Source organism: Centrocercus urophasianus, unplaced genomic scaffold, assembly GCF_019232065.1.
Source record: "Centrocercus urophasianus isolate 14NV4802_14NV808 unplaced genomic scaffold, USGS_Curo_1.0 seq_73, whole genome shotgun sequence".
In the NCBI taxonomy this organism is placed as follows: domain Eukaryota; kingdom Metazoa; phylum Chordata; class Aves; order Galliformes; family Phasianidae; genus Centrocercus; species Centrocercus urophasianus.
In genome coordinates, this window is record NW_024885344.1 from 7088386 (window position 1) to 7106702 (window position 18317).

Consider the following 18317-nt stretch of genomic DNA (forward strand, 5'->3'; position numbering starts at 1 on the left):
TCCCTTTGTTTAAAAGGGAAAAAAAAAAAAAAAAAGAAAAAGAAAAAAGAAGAAGAGAAAAGAAAAAAGGGAGTCGCTCCAAATCTGATGAATTGGAATGAAGTGTTCTGGCAAATATGGAAGCAGCCTTATAAAATGGCATTCACACATGAATGTTGCTATGGTTGCAATTCTCAAGTACTGACAGTGAAAAAACAAGGGATGTGGACACATAAAACAGAAATACATCACTAGGCAGCTAAGGAATAGTTTACACCAAAGGTCTTGATGCATAGATCTTATTTTCAGATTAGACAGAGAAATAATAAATCAGACAAGCCTTCGCAAACACATCTAGCCTACTGAAACATGTAATAAGTGTGGAGTATCATTAAACTTATAGAAGATTTGTTCACAATTAAGTAATCTTCTTACAGGATTCACACTCTGGAAAGTCACATGCTTCATCAAGGAGTCTTTGAGAAATGTTGATACCCTGAAAGTCAATTGGTGCATGCATTTCTCAAGATTGAAATAAATATAAAGCATTCAGTTAAATCCATTTTGTCAGTCCCGTTCCTCAACTATTATTCAGTGCAATTCAGGAGGCAAAAAAAGAAAGGAAGAACTGAACATAGGGAGAATTATTTCTCCTTTGCAGAACTATTCTAAACTACTATTAAGTAACCTGCTTTCTACCTAATAAGTATCCTGGCAACCAGCTTAGAATCTGAGAATCTATACTTGAAGTAAAAAAGAAGAAAAAAAAAAAACCAACACAAGAAAAGTGCGTAAATCGGTGCTGTGTGGCTGAGGCAGATCTAAAAAGAAATAATAATGTAGAAACGTCATCTCAGAACATCAGAGTCAACCAATAAATGAAATACACAAAACAACAGAACAGTCACTTCACAGAGCCACATCAGTCTGGTTCAGGCCACTGCTGACTAAAGGCAGTCCCTTCCCAAGCCCATGCTCTCTTTACCTGGTCCCTGTTGTTGATGTTTGAGTATGGTAACTGCCCCGTCATCAGTTCATAAAGCACAATCCCAAACGCATACACATCTGACTGAAAGCTGTATGGGTTTTTGTCTTGCATCCGGATCACTTCTGGTGCCTGTATCATAAAAGGAAACAATTAGGTTTTATTTCACCACGTCAGACTGTACCTTGCATTGCGGGCACATGATATGGACATTTCCAGAGTATGACAGATTTAAGACCTCCCTCTCATGGCTGGGTTTCTGTATTAGAGTCCACATTACTGGGCTCTACAAAAGTGTCTGCTGACACGAGTCCACTGGTTCTTTTTAATTTGGTGATCCCCTTATTGCACTATGACAGAACATCTTCCTCAGCCCTGGATTGATTGTGCCCTCTTTCCTTACACAAAACTGTCCTGTCAGTTCAGCCCTCAGAATAATGAAAGTAGACACTGAAGTTTTTTTTGCTGAGTACTGGAAAACACATAGTTTAAGAAAAATTGACAAGAACTTAATTAGTACCACGTATTTTTGGTCTTTCCAGCCTCAGATGGCTTGCATGTGTCCTTGCACGGAAAGGATAGTCTTATAAAGCTTGGCCAAAGGCAAAGAGATCAGTTACAATGGATATACCGCTTCCCCTTTACTTACCATCCACAGAATCGATCCAGATAACTGTTCAAATTGATGAGATCCACTCCATCGTGATTTCACTGTAGCCAGACCAAAGTCACCTATTTTTACTGTGAGGTCTTCATGAAGAAAAATATCTAAGGGATAAATGTTAAGGGAAAGCAAACAAACCACACTGGTCCTGTCCTACAAGAAACAATTAACGGCTACAAATGTGCACTTTCAACTGCAACAGTTTTAACCATTCATCACCATTAAATACAGTTATCATATGGTACAGGCTCTAAGCAGTTGGGGTAATGGATTATGGTAGTTCAGGGTTATACACGTAATGACTGGGCTGGTGTTGAACAAACTACGTCCCAGATGACTTCAAATGCCAAGTGCTCGAATACTAGACGCTGCAAATACTCCACTAGTCAAACTGGTGAAATCTTTCATCACAGGCAGAAATCAACAATGTAAAAAATCTTTCTGAGACTACAACAAACCTTGCTACTTTCTTGGAATCACAGCAGCATACAGGGACTTAAGTCAATACAAGTCTGTGACTCACACTTACTGGGAACTACCTGTTCATGAGGAATAATTGCAGCCCCCAATCACCAGCACAAATGGGGTTCAGCAGGTTACCAGTGCCTGCTGGCATCAGGCATGCACGAGCTGAGCCAGCTAGTTGTATAAGCTATGTTGGCAATTAAGAGTAGTATTTGTCAGATGTTCAGCAGGCAAAGGCATTGTAAACATGCAATAGCTCCCAACAGAAGTTTGAAATTGCTTTCAGTATCTTGCTTACAATAGTTTATTGGCATGCTGCAGAAGAAAATCAAGAAATTCTGCTATACATTAGTGGTCAAACAAAACAATGTACAGACAACAAAATATGTTTTTACAAAAGAAAAGAATATTTAAAAGTAAAATGAAAAGATTAATCATGTTACATTCCAAAACCCACAGCCCACTATATTAAATGTATTCTTTCTACAGGAATTATGTTCTTTTTAACAGATTAATGTAAGCATTACTTTTCTAATAATCATATTACACCAAATTTCAACTCAACAAATAATCAAGCATAAAGAGCTGTTCTCTTCAATAAGAACATTTCTGGCAGGAAAAAAAAACAGCCAGGAATGCTGGTTCGACAATCACACCTCTGAAAAAGGATACTATTACTCTTGAGGTCTCTGTGGATGATCGACTTGGCGTGCAAGTAACTGAAAAGGAACATGACAGATTGGGTGCGTTAGATGTCATTCCACTAATCAACAGCTCAAAGTTTATTGTGTTACTGAAACAAATTCTGCAGATATTCAAACTGCACACTTTTGGCATGAAAGCTTCAGTACCCACATCAGTTCCTGCAACACTCACGGGAGAAAATAAAAACAAAATAAAGCTTAGATTTCCAACTTAACCCTGGTCCTACTGAAGAATGAAACAAATTACACACCAATTTCTGATTTTCAGTTGATTAAGTCAATATTCAGAATCAAACCAAAAGAATTTCACTAGTTTTTGACATGTTGAAGGCTCTGCTTCCTAGCCTTGAAGGTGACTGACATGATACTTTGTGGGATAGTCTCAACCTCAGGCAAGTTATTTCCAAATTGTGGCACCTATAAGTGCTTCCCAGCCTCTGTCTCCCATGAAAGAAGCTGACTGCTCCTTAGCACAGGACTGGGAAAGAGATTCCCCAAACTGCATGTCAAATAAATACATGCAGAGTTCCAGCATAAGAGCACCTGTCTCACAGCATAGACAAAGTCTAAATTAGGCAGCCAGTCTCCCATGGCTCTGTTTAATCAATCAGTGGCACACACCTGCTGGAAGAGCCTCATTTTGTGTTTCATTCTACCCTTTCATTCACTCGGTGTTTCTTTTTAAACTGGGTCTTATCTCCTATCCTAAGACTGCACTGTGAAGGCCATAAAGACTTGGGCAGAAATCTTTGCTCACAAGATTAAAGATAATCGCAGCGTGGTTAAACTTTCATTTTGTTTTCAGAGACCATATTACTTGATGCCACGTATTTCTCTATGTTCCAGAAAAAAGAGCACAAAAACTCTATTCCACTGATCTAAACACTTCACCAAATACTTTGATTAATGCAAGATTCTGGGCTTGTAGACTGAGCAGACAGCCTAGAATGAAGGAAGTATGTGGACAGGGCCCCAACAATCACCTGCAAACAAATCATACGATACTTACTCCATGCCTTGTGCAGTCTGTCGTGCAATATCAATTAGTTTGATCATTTCAAATTTGGTCTCAATTATGTGCAGATGGTGATATAAGCTGGACCCCTCACACCACTGTGTAACAATAGCCAACTGAGGTTTTGTTGAATAACCCATAAAAAGTAGGATATTCACATGCCGTGTTTTCCTGTTGAAAAAAAATAAAATCACATATATATATGTCATATATATAAAACTCAGGAGGAAATTGATGAAAAGCAAACAAACAACAAGAACCAGACAGAACTAAACACATCTTTCCAAATTGAAGTTCTTGGTCAGTCTTATCTCCTTAGGATAATCTGTTTCTATTGAGCCCAATGAATGAGTCTTTACTCTATCAACATGGAATAGCTATTTTGGAGCAAGCACTGCTTCTTCTTGATTTTGAAAGCAGCTTAGAACAGAAATGTTCAGAAGATGCCAACACCACTAAGTCTACAAGTGACAGTGACTGCTTGAAGGCAGGTCTCAGCATATGTAACACTAGTTCAGCTATGAGATGTTGCTGCCCATCAGGAAGACATTCAAAATGAAATTTCAGACTCACAGACACCAACAACACGCCTTTTTGGCAAGACTTCATTTTTAATTAGTACTTTGTTTGATAACAACATTTTACTCTCTGTGTGGAGCCAGCATACAAATAAGGATGGAGATAGATGTAAAAACTGTATCTCACTGAAGTCAAGATATTCTCAATAAAGTTGTTTCTAAACAGTACTAGAATAGACTTAAGTTCACCAGAGATTTGGCCAGATTAAATCAAACCTCTTTCAAAGAAGCAGCAACTCCAGTCATCAAAACTTCTTAAAAGAGAGTCCTAAGAAGATGATCTCAGCAGATATCCCAGTAGATTCAAGGCCTGAAACAGTCTAGTGATATATTCTAAAATGCAAAAGTTTATCCTGATCCTGTTCCAGGAAAAGCCAATCACATTCTTAGTGTCACCAAATGGATATCAAGAAGAACTAGATCCCTTCAAACACACCAACTAGAGATCACAAAAAAAGTGATCTCTGCAGTCTTAGCCAGCTTTTCCAGAGGCTGAGGAAAAAGACAGTCTTCTTCCAACACAGCGCAGTACTGCAAGCAGTTTGCTCACTGCCTGATGAAACCTGACAGACCAAGCTTAAAACATGTGGCAGCTTTTTAAGTCTGCATGCTGTGCAGCTGATGACAAAGCGTTCCATATTTTCTTATATTAAAAAACTAACAGAGGAGCCTGCCATGCAAACTTGTTTGTCCCCTAGCAATGCAGGCTACGACAGTTCTAACCTATGTGACCGGGCCTTTTTCTGGTGCAAGGATTTGTCAAGTGATGCTGAGACTAACTGCTGAGTGAACAAAAATCAGTGCTTTCTTACAAATTTTACCCCAAAGCTAAGAAAGTACTGATGAAGCACAATGGAAAATGCACTGACAAATATAAATGGCTTGGCTGGGTCAAAGGATAGCACCACGGACTTCAAAGGCCAGACTTCAGGTACGAGACCAAAAATATGCACACCTCTTCAAGGCAGCATACTCCTGCAAGCTTCTGTTACCACAGCTATGGACTTAAGAGCTACACCATGCATTTTTACTGTGGACCCTTCTCCAGGACAGGCATCTATCTCAACACGTGAATTTACCAAAGCCAAAAAACTCCTTTCTATTTTGCTTCTTAAAATTATGCTCAAGATTGTAATTGGATGCTAATGCTCTTCTCCAATAAATATGATACAGCATTGATAGATTCTCTGTTCAGAACTGAATGCAAGAAAAATACTTTACCTAAGAAATTACAAGCACTAAACAAGAGAAAATAAAATCAAGAAGTGACTATGAAATAGACATTAAAAAAAAAAAAAAAAAATCAAGGATGAGTCAATGCTGCTACGAAACAACAGAAAACATGGGCAGAGCTATGGCTGGAAAAGAACAATCAGTTATACTCTACTTCAATCTCAAAACTTGGAAGAGAGCAAAGGTCCGAAAGTTCATGCGTAAGTTTGACTGTCCTGTGGGTACTACAACAGTAAAACACAGACTTGTCTTGAGTGCTTGGATATACCATATACTCCGTAACATCAGTCTACAGACAAACACACATGGATACAAAGCAGTGGATAATAAACAAATGTTTTAAAATAGTAAGTTGTATTTTCTACCCAAATTATCATAATTAAGAAATAAGACCACTGTGATGTCATGGAAGTGTGAAACTCAATCATTACAGAAACATAAATCTACACAGATTATTTCATACCACAAATATTCTTACCTGAGCACTCCTACTTCATTTTTGAAAGCCTGTAACTGTTGAGGTGTGGGTGCTGTAACATTCAACATTTTCACTGCCACGTCACCTTCAAAATAGCAATCTTTAGTAAGTATCATTGACACAGATTCCTCAATTGAGAAAATGCTATATAGAAAATCAGAAATATTTAGACTCTGTTTTCTAGCTTTAGTGAAATAAACCACTGCTATATTAAAATAAGTATATATTCTGTAAACATGTATAAGTATTATTCTTACTTTACTCTGAGAAATTCTAGCCACATCTAAACTTTCTGTATATGCATACATTTGAGATTCTGGCATAGTGAGGTGGCTACTTCAGCCTTTCTAGTAATTATGTTTCATCTTTACCCTAATAATTACTTCTGAAGAACACATAGGAGTCAAGTTTCTGCACTGATTAAGCTCTAATGTACCTTATTTAACCCATGATTCTTAGATTTAAATAGCATTCATAGGTCACAGAATGGTTGAGGTTTGTTGGGACCTCTTGGGGCTATGTGACCCGGCCCTGCTGCTCAAGCAGGCACCACCTATAGCTGCACACACAGGGCAATGCCCAGAATCCTTTTGAGCATATCCAAAGAGGGAGTCTCCACAAACTCTCTGGGCAACCTGTGGCAGTGCTTGGTTGCCCTCGCTGCAATGAAGTGTTTCCTCATGCTCAGAGCCTCTTTTGTTTGAGTTGGCAGCCACTGCTTCTGACCCAGTCACTGGGCACCACTGAAAAGAGCCTGAGTCCATCCTCCTTTTAGCCTTACTTCAGGCATTTTAATATATATATTAAATGAGTCTTCTCTTCTCCCGGCTTAAGAGTCTCAGCTCTCAGCCTTTCTTCATAGCAGAGGGCCTTTGCTGGAGTCTCTCCAGTATATGTCCACATCTCTCTTGTAATGGGGAGAACTGGAACTGCCACTCCAGGTGCAGTCTCACCAGTAATGAGGTAGAGGGGAAGGATCACCTCCCTCCCCCTTCTGGTAATGCTTTGTCTATAATGCAGCCCAAGATACCATTAACCTTCTTTGAGACAAGGCCAGGTTGCTTAATCATGTTCAAGATGGCATCCACGAGGACCTACAGATCTTCTTCTGTAGAGCTGCTTTTCAGCTGAGTGGCCCCCAGCAGGCAATGCCACTTGCTTAAAAGCAACTGTTTGCACTGGGAGCCACGTACCATGCCACTTTCCTTTGTAGACTGTTCCAAATGATCCAGATCCTATCCTTTGTCCAACTGTGATCTGCCCATCTGGTATTTCCCAATCATCACTTGAATCTCGTCGACCAAGGGTTTTCTTTACATATTTACACAAATAATAAAAAGAAAAAAAGAAGAAAAAGCAACAATTAATGCTTGTTAAACTACGTCCTTTATTAAAGATTCGGTATCAAAACTTCATGCAATTAAAATATTTTTTCTCCAAATACTGCAAGCGACATTTCAAATTAGGTATATTCAAAACCTCAGCATAATTGTATACAAGTAATTTCCTGACAGGAAATACTTGCCACAGATTTCGGGCAGAATTAAAACCAGTAAAGAAATGGAGAATTTCCTCCCAAAGGGAAGGTCTCATTTATGAATTTTTCAATTCTTACTCAGTCATAAGGTTGAACTCTGAATTAAAAGAATGCAGTCATTTTATCCATTGTTAAATTTGACTCACTAGAGAACTCCACTGTTCGTGAAACATGGTGAGAAAAAGATTAAGATAATCTTTGAAGGGAAACTGGCATTATAATATAAAAGTGCACCCAGACACTTGGGTGCAATGGAGGAAAAGTGAACACAGCTGATGATTTATATACTAGTCTCATGATTTCAATATTCCATTATTTACTGGTTTAAAATCCTTGACCATTATATAATCATCTTGAAAATAATTCACATGGCTATGATGAAAGAAAACTGAGAAAAACACGGATGTGTGGTATTTCTGTACTATGAGGATGCGTGGTATTCCTATGCTATGAGTATACCACACTGTGTACTGCGTGTGGAAATAACTCCTCTTACCATTCTATTTCTGTCTTCTGAGGATGAGGATGATTTCCTTTCCCGCTGGGGGCCCGGTGATTTCTGTAATGCTTTCACATTGGTAAGTGACCCAGGCAAAGATGCGGGAGGTGTTGCAGACAAACCTGCAGTTGAACCTAAATTTCAGAACAGATAATTTTTATCTTTAAGAAGCCAGCTTACAAGAACGTACTGGTGTCAGGTGCAAGAATTTTGTTTAAGATGCAGTATCTCCAAACATCAATGTAAATGTTAAGAAGGAACAAACATACACTCAGGAATATTGTATTAATACTAGATTAGCTCAAGTTTTAGGTAACAGAAAGAGACGAGTCTATAGCAAACGTTCCTGTGTATCATCTAGTCCTCAGCCTTTTGTTCTTGAATTAGAGGGATAATGTTTAAGAAGAAAAAAAAATGTTTTGTTGTTTTTAATTCTGCCAGCCTCTTTGACAAGTAGTAGCATTTAGTTAGCTGCAGCTGCCTCTCAGATTTCTTGTAGCTAACATTCTAGGGACCCAATAAATAACTGAGATACTGTATTTTGGAATCAAAACAGAATACAAAAAAAAACCCAACATGTTTTCTAGCTGAGTCTTCAAGTGCCACCTCAAAACCATTTGGCTGTTTTAAAGCTATCTTTTAGTAAAGAGCTTTTATCTAAAAGTAGATATTAGACTGCAGAAAGGCTTACAAAGGAACAAGTGCTCAATCTACCTATTTGAGGCATATTCTAATAAATCCAAATTAGAACAGTTTATCTCTAACATATATACTGTCTAAACAAAACTTCATAGAAAAATCACAGAGCTGTGTTTCAGGGCCCCAGTGCCTCTTTACAAATAGAGCACTTAAACTAGACACTGCTTTTTAAAGTACACCTTAATTAGCAAGTTCATGCTGATCCTCTCTTAGTCCAAAGGACAAAAAATAGGGTCAACTGTTAATTAAATTCACCCTGCTCTGATAAATGATGTATGTCATTGTACAAGGCCTCCAACATTCCAGTACTTTCTCTAACATCAGTGGTGAAGGACAGTACTCCTCCTCCTATTATTTCACAACCCCCTTTCCTACCTGCAAAGAAGACTCCTAATGCCAACTTGAATTCAAAATCCATTTTGTAGCTTTTGTGACCGTTGCTTGTGCTCAGCCCCTCTATGTGCTAATGTACCAGATTGTATCTATCCATCACTGCTTTCCTTCATTGAGCTAAAATCCGTATGTTTAGAAGTGGAAGCACATAATAGTATCAGAAATGGAATGCAGCATTCTTGAACTTTTCCCCACGTTAAAGCAACAACAATGCATACTGGGTACCTAATGAAACTTAGAAGCAGATGGAAGCCAGTGACCTAATGGAGAAACCTTTGGTTCCTATTCTTTGTCAATTTCGTTTTCTGTCACTATATTATTGCGCTTTTACTACATTATATGTCTGAAAACAAAAATCAAAATTAAATGTATGATGTTCCCAGAATAAGAACTTTTTTCCAAAATTCTACTGGCTTACAGATTTTCTCTTAAAATTGTACTTTAAGATATTAAAGGGAACACATTATGTCTCCTTTAGAAGTAACTGGAATCTCCTATTTAAATTTTTATACTGAGATATAGCAGCACTAGCAGAACATTTACTCTTTAGTGGATCTGGTTATAGCACAGGGTAGGACATTACAGTTAATCTGTCCATAATAACACCAGTGGGCCTGTTTTCCAAGTTGTCAGTACCGTGCAACACTTTAGATAATGCTGGACTTAAGTCATTAGCATGGACTCCTAAGCTGTATTTAATGTATTCCATTCTGTACACAGTTTGCTTGCCTCTTTATACCCCTCTCCATGCAAAAATTTCTGGAACAATTTTAGTGTTCTTGATATGTTCTGCAACAAAAGTCTTTGAAACAGCCAAGGTGGTAGCACTTGAAAACTACGCTACATGCACTTGACTATTCATTTCTACATGTATACATCGATACACAAATATTTTTATTTCATGCTATAACTTAACAGTAGGTTTTTCCAGCATATGAAATCCCAATGGGGATTTTGTGCAATAAAACAGATCCATTGACAGCTTTAGGCCTGAATTACTGAAGAGTCAGTGACGTGTGAAAATGAAAAAGTATTATTTTGCATTGTTCAGGACACAAGCAAGCGTTGTTTCACTGGATATGTACTAAATAAAAATGATATAGTCTAAACCATCCAGGGCCCCAGCGTAGTATCAAAAAAAAAAAAAAATCCTCAAAATACATTTCTTGTGGAAAGTTGACATGGCACATTGTGTGAAAAGCTTAAGACCTGACAAGATATCAATGGAAATGTTTGTAATTCACATTTGATTTCCTAGATTACTTTTCAAAATAAAGATTATTAAATACATAAAAGTGTTAAAGCACTGAACTGACTTAAATTGAGCAGTCAAGGAAATTCTAAGTTAAGGACATGTCTTTAAAATCACTGCAATGCAATGCAATCCAAGGACCTCTGTTTAGAAAAAATTACGTCTTGGTCCATATAAATACCTCAACTATGAAATTCCTTGCTTTAGAAGATTTAAGTCAGACTTTACGGTCATCTCCAAGCATATAAACGTGAAAGTGAATATGTGTGGAAAGCACATTCAAAGCATTCCAGCCAGGCCAAGCAAAAAACAGAGGTGTTTTGATAAACTCACACACTTACATACACACGGTGTGAGGGTGAGGCACAAACAGCATCTGTGGTTTTACTTATTTTGTTTGGGTGAAAACAAGAAAGAAGAGCCCAACTACCTCTGAACACTGGGCCAGGCTCAAAATCAAACACTATTTCACTGGGGACAGAATGAAGGAGGGGACTGGGAGTCCGGGATTGGTATTTCCGAAGACAGCGCATCAGCTGGTTCAAAGGGGCTGTTAGAGAGAAAGAGACGGGCAGGCAGAGACAGAAAGACAGACACATAGAAGAAATGAAAGAAGTCATGGGAAATAACTAGGATGCTTTGACTCCTATTCATAGTTTGCTTCTGTACTTCGAAGGACAAAAACGTCAATTACTAAAAACACCGTTTCAAGAATGGGAATTGCCAATTGTTTTCAGATGCCAAGCAGACAGTTTATGATCAAAAGTTAAAACCAACATGATACCACAACACTTAAATGCTGGACAAAATGGGCAAAACTGTGGAGAGCCACACCTATTGAGACACACAAAAATAGCTAAAACTGGAAACTTGAAATTAATTTTCTGGCAGGATGCTAAAGGAAATTTCTTTTTAAAGAAGGGTACTATCAGTGGCATAAGAAAAAACAGCTCCCTCAACCACAAAGTGGTAGGTAGGCCCCATCCTACCCATGTCATGGATGGGAGAAACAGTTAAGAGATAGCCCATGGTACAAAACATTGGAGATCGGGGTGGACTGCAGCGAGGTAACTCAATTTTCTCACGGCTGAAACAAGTTACAAGAAGTAGTAGATGGCTGAGTCAATAATCTGGAGTTGGAAAAACTTCCACAGGTCTACAAAACTTACTGTTCCTTTATTAGTAGTATATTCATAGGAATACATACAGCATATAAGAAGCCCTCTCAGGACTTGACAACCGGGCTTGTGCATAACATGAGAAGAAAAATTAATCTATCTTCTGCCACTAGTTCTGGCTTAATTGTCAATTAGGGTTGTGTTTTACCAAAGAAAACATAAAGGGAGCTGGCTTTAACTTAAGGTCCTAACAACTTGGGTCCAAGATTAGCACAGGCATGCAGTATAGCAAAGCAGCATCTTCAGCAGGGGTAGAGGGGGAGAAGAACTGGAGAACATCATGCCGCTTTAGGATGCAGCAGTTCATATGGAAGCTCCACATACTGTGTTGATAATCTTCAAAGGAAACTACTGTAGTTTCCACAGGTGGGAAGGTAACAATAGGCATAAAAATTTTAGAGAGAGATGGAAAGCTGTAGCATAACTGCATGCAGCCATGTGAGTGAGTGACTGTGTACGTGTGTGTATGTATGTGTGAGTGAAAGAGGGGAAAAAAAAGAGTGCAGGATGATTTTAATACTAAAAGACCAGATAACACTTCAAAACTTTTTCTCCTTCTGTCTCCCCCACTCCCAGAATGACTGGCAAATGACTCAAATCTTTGTCAGACAAATACTAATTTAATGGACAAGCAAACGCAAATTCATTCTTTAATTCTAGTCATATTTTCCTTTGTGCCCGTGTTTTATAGAAGGAAGTAGAACAAAGGGAAAGGACAGAGGAATTGTATATTTAAATATAGCACAGTAGCTAGTTTAAACACTACTTACCTCCCTCTCCTCGTACACCCTGGTCTCTAATCAAGTCCTATTAAAAAAAAATTGCATGTAAGTATTAACGTTTACATTCCAGAATCAGCTGAGAGCGATCCAATTGATAATCCATGACCTTATATGCTGGTCACAAAACAGAAGTTGTTTCCTATTCTGGTTTACTGACACCAGCGACTCCAAACTATAACAACCATTAAACTTTTCCAAACCATTTGCTTTAGAATGGCATCTCCCAGTAGTAAACTGAAACTCATAGCCCCCCAAATCAATACTGATATAAAAATATTGATTTCAACATGCAGTTGGCCAAAACGCACAAAGCTGTATCAAACCAAACGTTCTGGTTGCAGTGTTCGTGATACAAATTATTTGAACTGTCTTATCAGAAGCTGGGACACCAATTTCCTGTACTGAGGTAAGTCAGTCAAACGAGTTCTGCTTCATGCTTGTACCAACGCACCACATTTGCATACCCAGATGCACTGCTCTTTTCAGAAATGACTAACTGCAAAAGACTTCCTTCACCTTCAATCCACTGTTAACTGAGAGTATCTTTTACCATATATCCAGACTACAAGTAACCAACACTAATGATGTTCTTCGCACAAGAAAATTCTAGTGGCTGAGGTGCATTTTCACCATTAAGGTTTTTTATTTTAAATGGGTGTATGATTACTTTATATATTTGCACTGCTGCTGAAAAGCACCAGTCCTGCCTCTCAGCTACACCACTGCCATATGCAAATGTCCAGTAAGCTCCTTTCTTAATACACAGCTAACATTTCACCTTTCACTCAGCTCGTATATAGATTTTTGTGCCTCAGTGTCCAGACAGACTTCAACACCATTCACCTGACAAATGACAGATTTCTAAAGAGTGGATTCAAAGGAAAAATGTAAGCTGTACAAATTAACAAAATTAGAAAGAGGCCCTCATGATTCAAATTTTGAATGATGCAAGCTGCTCTTATGTTTATTATCAACTATTATTCTTAAGCATTACAATTCAGCATTCAGAAATCCCAAAAATGTGGATAACATGTTAAGCATAAGAGCTTCTGAACACTCACATTAATATATACTGGGTTCATGGAATGCTAACCAACACTCACTAAATCTGAGCTCAGATAACTCCAATAATGTCCTTCAACGCCAGAAATATTGCTTGTAAAGCAAACTTTAAAAAAAAAAAAAAAAAAAAACAGCAAAAAACAAAACTACCTCGCATGCCAAGAAACTAACTTAATGCATGCAATGGTCCATAAGGATGGTTGCTGGCCTTTACATTCTTAACGCTTTACAGGTAGCAGTATGAGCCTTAAGACTGATCATAAAATGGAGAACAGCAGTAGTTTGTGGTAGAATGCTTTTTTGAAAGCTAAAGGCTGAACTACAGCCTATACCTATATAAAGGTAGCTTCTGCTTGTTGAGATATTTGTATTCCTATAGCCCTCAATAGAAAAAATTCTTTCTTGGAATCTACAAAGGTTCTGACAGACCAAGGATTAGCTTCGAAATACAGTACTTGTGTGTGCACATGATATATTTAACACCTTGATATTCGTAAGAGAAACACCAAATCTGCTGTTCATGATCCAAAATGTTAATACTTACATCAATATTGACTGGCTCGATTGTATTGATGTGAACATTGGGAGCTGAAGAGGATCGGTCGCGTTGCCCAAACTGATTCCGATGGTCTTCATCTGCTGGTCGGAAGGGCTGTGGGATTGGAATGGATTTTGAAGGAGAAGGACTAGGGAGAATTGGTGGTCTGAGAAACAAAGTCAAGGAAAAAGAGGATTTAGGTCTACAAATGGCTTCAAATGCTGCATAGTGGGTGTGGTAAATCCTTTTCAACTATAATAACACATACATAAGAAACAGCTGGTCTAATGGCCTGCATAAAAACAATTTATAATGAACAGCCTCTGCTCCCCTAGGGTCAATCGCAACAACTCTCTGCTGCACAAAATACTTGATTACATGGCTGCACAGTGTTCCGAGTTTAAAAACCAAAACAAATCCTAACACACCGTATCTAACTAGTAATATTAAATCCTGACCTGAAGCAATTAATATAGCTCAACATGCGCTGCAGATATTGAGACTCTCTAAGTTTCTTCACTTCAAAGTTAATGCAATACAATCTTTATAATGGCATCTTTTTGATAAAGAAAAATGTTTAACATCTCACGCCAATATCAAAGTCAAATTATGTCATAAAAATCATATGGATGGGATTACTATGCAACAAAGGAAGCTGATTAAATAGTTAATAAATAAATGATATTATGGCCAACGTAATAGGAATAATTGATATTAAAAATAAATATATCACCTGTTCACCTCAGCTTGTAGGAAATAAGTTTGAATAGTGAAACATTCCCAACATTATTTATAGTGCTACAGTTAGGCAACAAAAGAGATTTCACTTCAAAGATAAGTGTTCAGACTATACAGACAAGTTTTCTGAAGTAACACAACTGCTATCAGTCATGAATGTGGATACAAGTCTATATACATTAACAGACAAAACATGTACAAACTCTCTTTGTTGTTGTGTTGTTATTCATATGAAGGCAGAACATCACTTATTTGGTTACCTTGCTAATTTGGTAAAGTAGAATAAATAGGCATTTCTCTCTTACTCAAGTCAAAGTTAATCACTGTTAAGTCCCATCATTCTATTCAATGGATACAAGTTGAAATCTGTCACCTCCTTCAGAAAAAAAACATACTTAAAATATATTGCATAGTTGATAATGAGGTTTTAGAATTCATACAAAATGCAACTCCTAACAGAGTAGTCCCCCAGCTATTAAACTACTCAAGGGTTACCATGCCTACAAAGGCAATGCCCACAGGGAGAAGTTTCAGAAATAAACCATAGAGCAGCCTGCTGCAGCAAGAGGCCACGGTGCTGTCTTCTGTATGTAAATAGTCCCTGCCTCTCCAAAGATTTTCAAGGGCAACTAACATTTTCAACAGCATCTCTAATGTTTACTCCAAAATAGACATGCTATTACCTATCTGCTATTACAGATCTTACATAGTTTGGCACTGATCTCAGAACTCAGTGCTATCAGTACTATTAGTACCTGTCATTTTTTCCTTCCCAGCCTACAGTCTCACTATCAAGAATGGTCTCGCTCTCAAGATCACAATTGATCACCATTTGCCAATGAATTCAGGTGACAGTGTAGTTAGCCTTGCAATAAAATACATAGATTATGTTTGTGAAATGAGATAGAGGGAAGAACTGGTAAGGCATACAGTCTTGCTCTAAAAAAAAAAAAAAACAAAAAAACCAAACTATATTAAAAAATAGAGAGTAATTACCTAACAGCACATAAGAATATATTTATTGCAAAGATGATGGGAAGCAACTGAAACTGCCACTAGACAGATTTCTGAGGAAGCATTTTCAACAGCCCAGTATTTCCGAACGATGCTCAGAAGTCAACAGAGTAAAACTTTTCTGATGAAGAGGAAGTTTTCAAAATTCCCAAACATGTTTTTAAGGAAATTATGCAACCAGAACTCACATCAGGAGATAGGACACTGCAGATGCATGCACAGGATGTGGCTGATATTCCAAGATACCATATTTTCACGTCAAGGCAAGTATGTCAGATGGAACACACAGAGATTTCAGAAAAGTATGAAAATCGTCTCAGCCAGCCCAGAACTGCCATTGACAGGACAGCAGTTTCCTGTCCAAACCTCCTGAGGAGTTTGAAACAGTGAAACCAAGGAAAACACGTAACAACAAACACCAGATCATTGCATTACGGTTGACTATGAGAGAATGTTTAAGCTCTGCCACGCAACTAGAACAAAAATAATTGAAGTTACTGTGATTGTGAGTTAGCCAAGGGAAAAAAAAAAAAAAAGAAACACCACACGATTTCAGAAATGTTGGTTCAATTAAATCTTCCTCTGAGTCATAAATGGTCATCTACTAAAAGAATCCACAAATATGCCTGTGTTTCTGGACACAGGTCACCAAGCCTACCGCGCTGCTAACACAGATAGCACGCTACATCAGGTCATGTTTTAAAAACAAATTGAATATCTTTTTCTACTCTTGGAATCCTGGAGGCAGGTCAGATCTTTAGGAAAAAACCTACAGACTGACAAAGAGCTCTCTTTTTTGGCTCTACTGCTACCAAGAGGAAAGACACAAAAGAATCAAAACATGGTTACGTACGCTATCTATACAACCAGGATTTTTGGTTGTATAGTATTTTTGGGACATTCACTAAAATGCAGAATATTTTTTGCTAAACGTGGACATGGCTTTAAAAAGGTAACTAGTGAAGAGAAAGACAGAAAAGGTTGCTAGCAAGGGTGGCCTACTGAGACCACAAGCTCAGGAGTGATTACCAGCAGCCTCCTCCTGTGTGCCTGATCTGCCTCAATGCCACAGGAGAGGCATCATCACAAGGTATACAGTGATGCTCCTAGATATCATAAGCCCATGCTTACATGGGCTAACTTAACTGCTGCAGGAGAACGGAAGGGACAACAAAGCAAAAAGGAATGGCTATTTTAATTTATGAGAGGATGGCACTGCCCGCTCCAGACAAGTTACGACACTAAATCTGCAGGCTATGCTGAAGGACTAAGTGCCAGCAAACAAACTGGGGAAAAAAAAAAAAAAACAAAAAAGACAACTAGAGCACAGCTCTGCAAAGTACTGTTCACTGTAAGAAGACCACAGCTTAGAGAAGCAGAGAAGTTTAAATACAAGGATCTGAGTTTCTGTTGCTCCTGCAGCCTTTGAAGCAGCTGGCAGTCAACTCCCTTGCTAGAAGAGACCTACAGATAAGAAGGTCAATATTCTGACTTATTAGAAAGGTTGTACCATACTTTCTTCCAGCTACTTAAGTGTGGGCATTCCTGCAACAAATGAGTCTCAGCTTCCCAGGCAACAAGCTAATGGAGCTGTCAAATCTCAACTTTTTTTAAAATAAATTATAACCTTTCTTGGCAGTACAACAGAACGTACTTTTTCCTTATAACATGGATTTGGGATAAGCACACTGTTCCCTTCCTTTTTATCAAGAGAGAACAAAGAGGTTTTGTCAGTAGACGAAAGTAAGGCTGAATTACCTAACTGGGGCTACTAATTACAGACAGGTGCAGCTTTTCACCCTTTGTCAATGATAGCAAATGTCAATACGTCCACAGATTTGCTATCCCACAAAACTGGGTCCACTGGTAAAAACAAGGGTAACTCAGAATTGCCCACATACACTACTTTAGATATAACAAACTCGTACAGTATTATTATACACAGCATCTCTCTTATATCTTAGAACTTACAAACTAGCGCTCTTCAAGAATATGAAAGATAATTTTAATACAAATTACCCTTGATTTTCTTTAACTTGCTTTCCAGGTATTTAAGAGCTGGTCTACTCAGGAAAGATTTTTCCTCAAAAGAGATTTTTGTTCGAAGTTTTGTTTTGCTGCAGTTAGACGAAGACCCTAACTGAAAATTCACGTTAACACTGTTTCAGTCATAGTGCATATGCCACTTCCCTTGTGGAATAACAGCACTGCTACTAGAACAGGACACCCAGTAGATGCATCCTTACCAAGCTATTACGAGTCAAAGTACACGTGGGACTACCATTGCATTTACATCACAGTACAGGCTTTGCTTTTTGCTAATGAGAAGCACTGTGCACTTCCATTTTCAAACAGTTCCCGTGGACGTAATGATCTGGAATGATATTTCAGCTACACTAGCAACAGTGATGGGACAGATCTTCAACAGGCAAAGCTTCATTTGGATTAGTGCACTTCTTAATATCATGGTAACTTGTTCTCAAGCATGTCACTTTGTAGGTGTAAAATATGATTATCCCAATGG

At 38.1% G+C, this 18317-nt stretch overlaps 1 protein-coding gene across 4 annotated transcripts in view; it reads right to left on the reverse strand.

Annotated features, from left to right (window-relative positions):
- The window catches only part of BRAF (B-Raf proto-oncogene, serine/threonine kinase), an 82713-nt gene that overhangs the window by 15402 nt on the left and 48994 nt on the right, over positions 1-18317 (reverse strand). For all 4 annotated transcript variants that reach the window (XM_042837644.1, XM_042837647.1, XM_042837646.1 and 1 more), the window contains exons 8-16: positions 14048-14207; positions 12430-12466; positions 8135-8271; positions 7295-7412; positions 6102-6186; positions 3807-3983; positions 2766-2812; positions 1614-1732; positions 965-1096 (exon numbers count right to left, since the gene is read on the reverse strand). In XM_042837644.1, the coding sequence (XP_042693578.1) occupies positions 965-1096; positions 1614-1732; positions 2766-2812; positions 3807-3983; positions 6102-6186; positions 7295-7412; positions 8135-8271; positions 12430-12466; positions 14048-14207 (1012 nt within the window). The remainder of the gene's footprint in view (positions 1-964; positions 1097-1613; positions 1733-2765; positions 2813-3806; positions 3984-6101; positions 6187-7294; positions 7413-8134; positions 8272-12429; positions 12467-14047; positions 14208-18317) is intronic.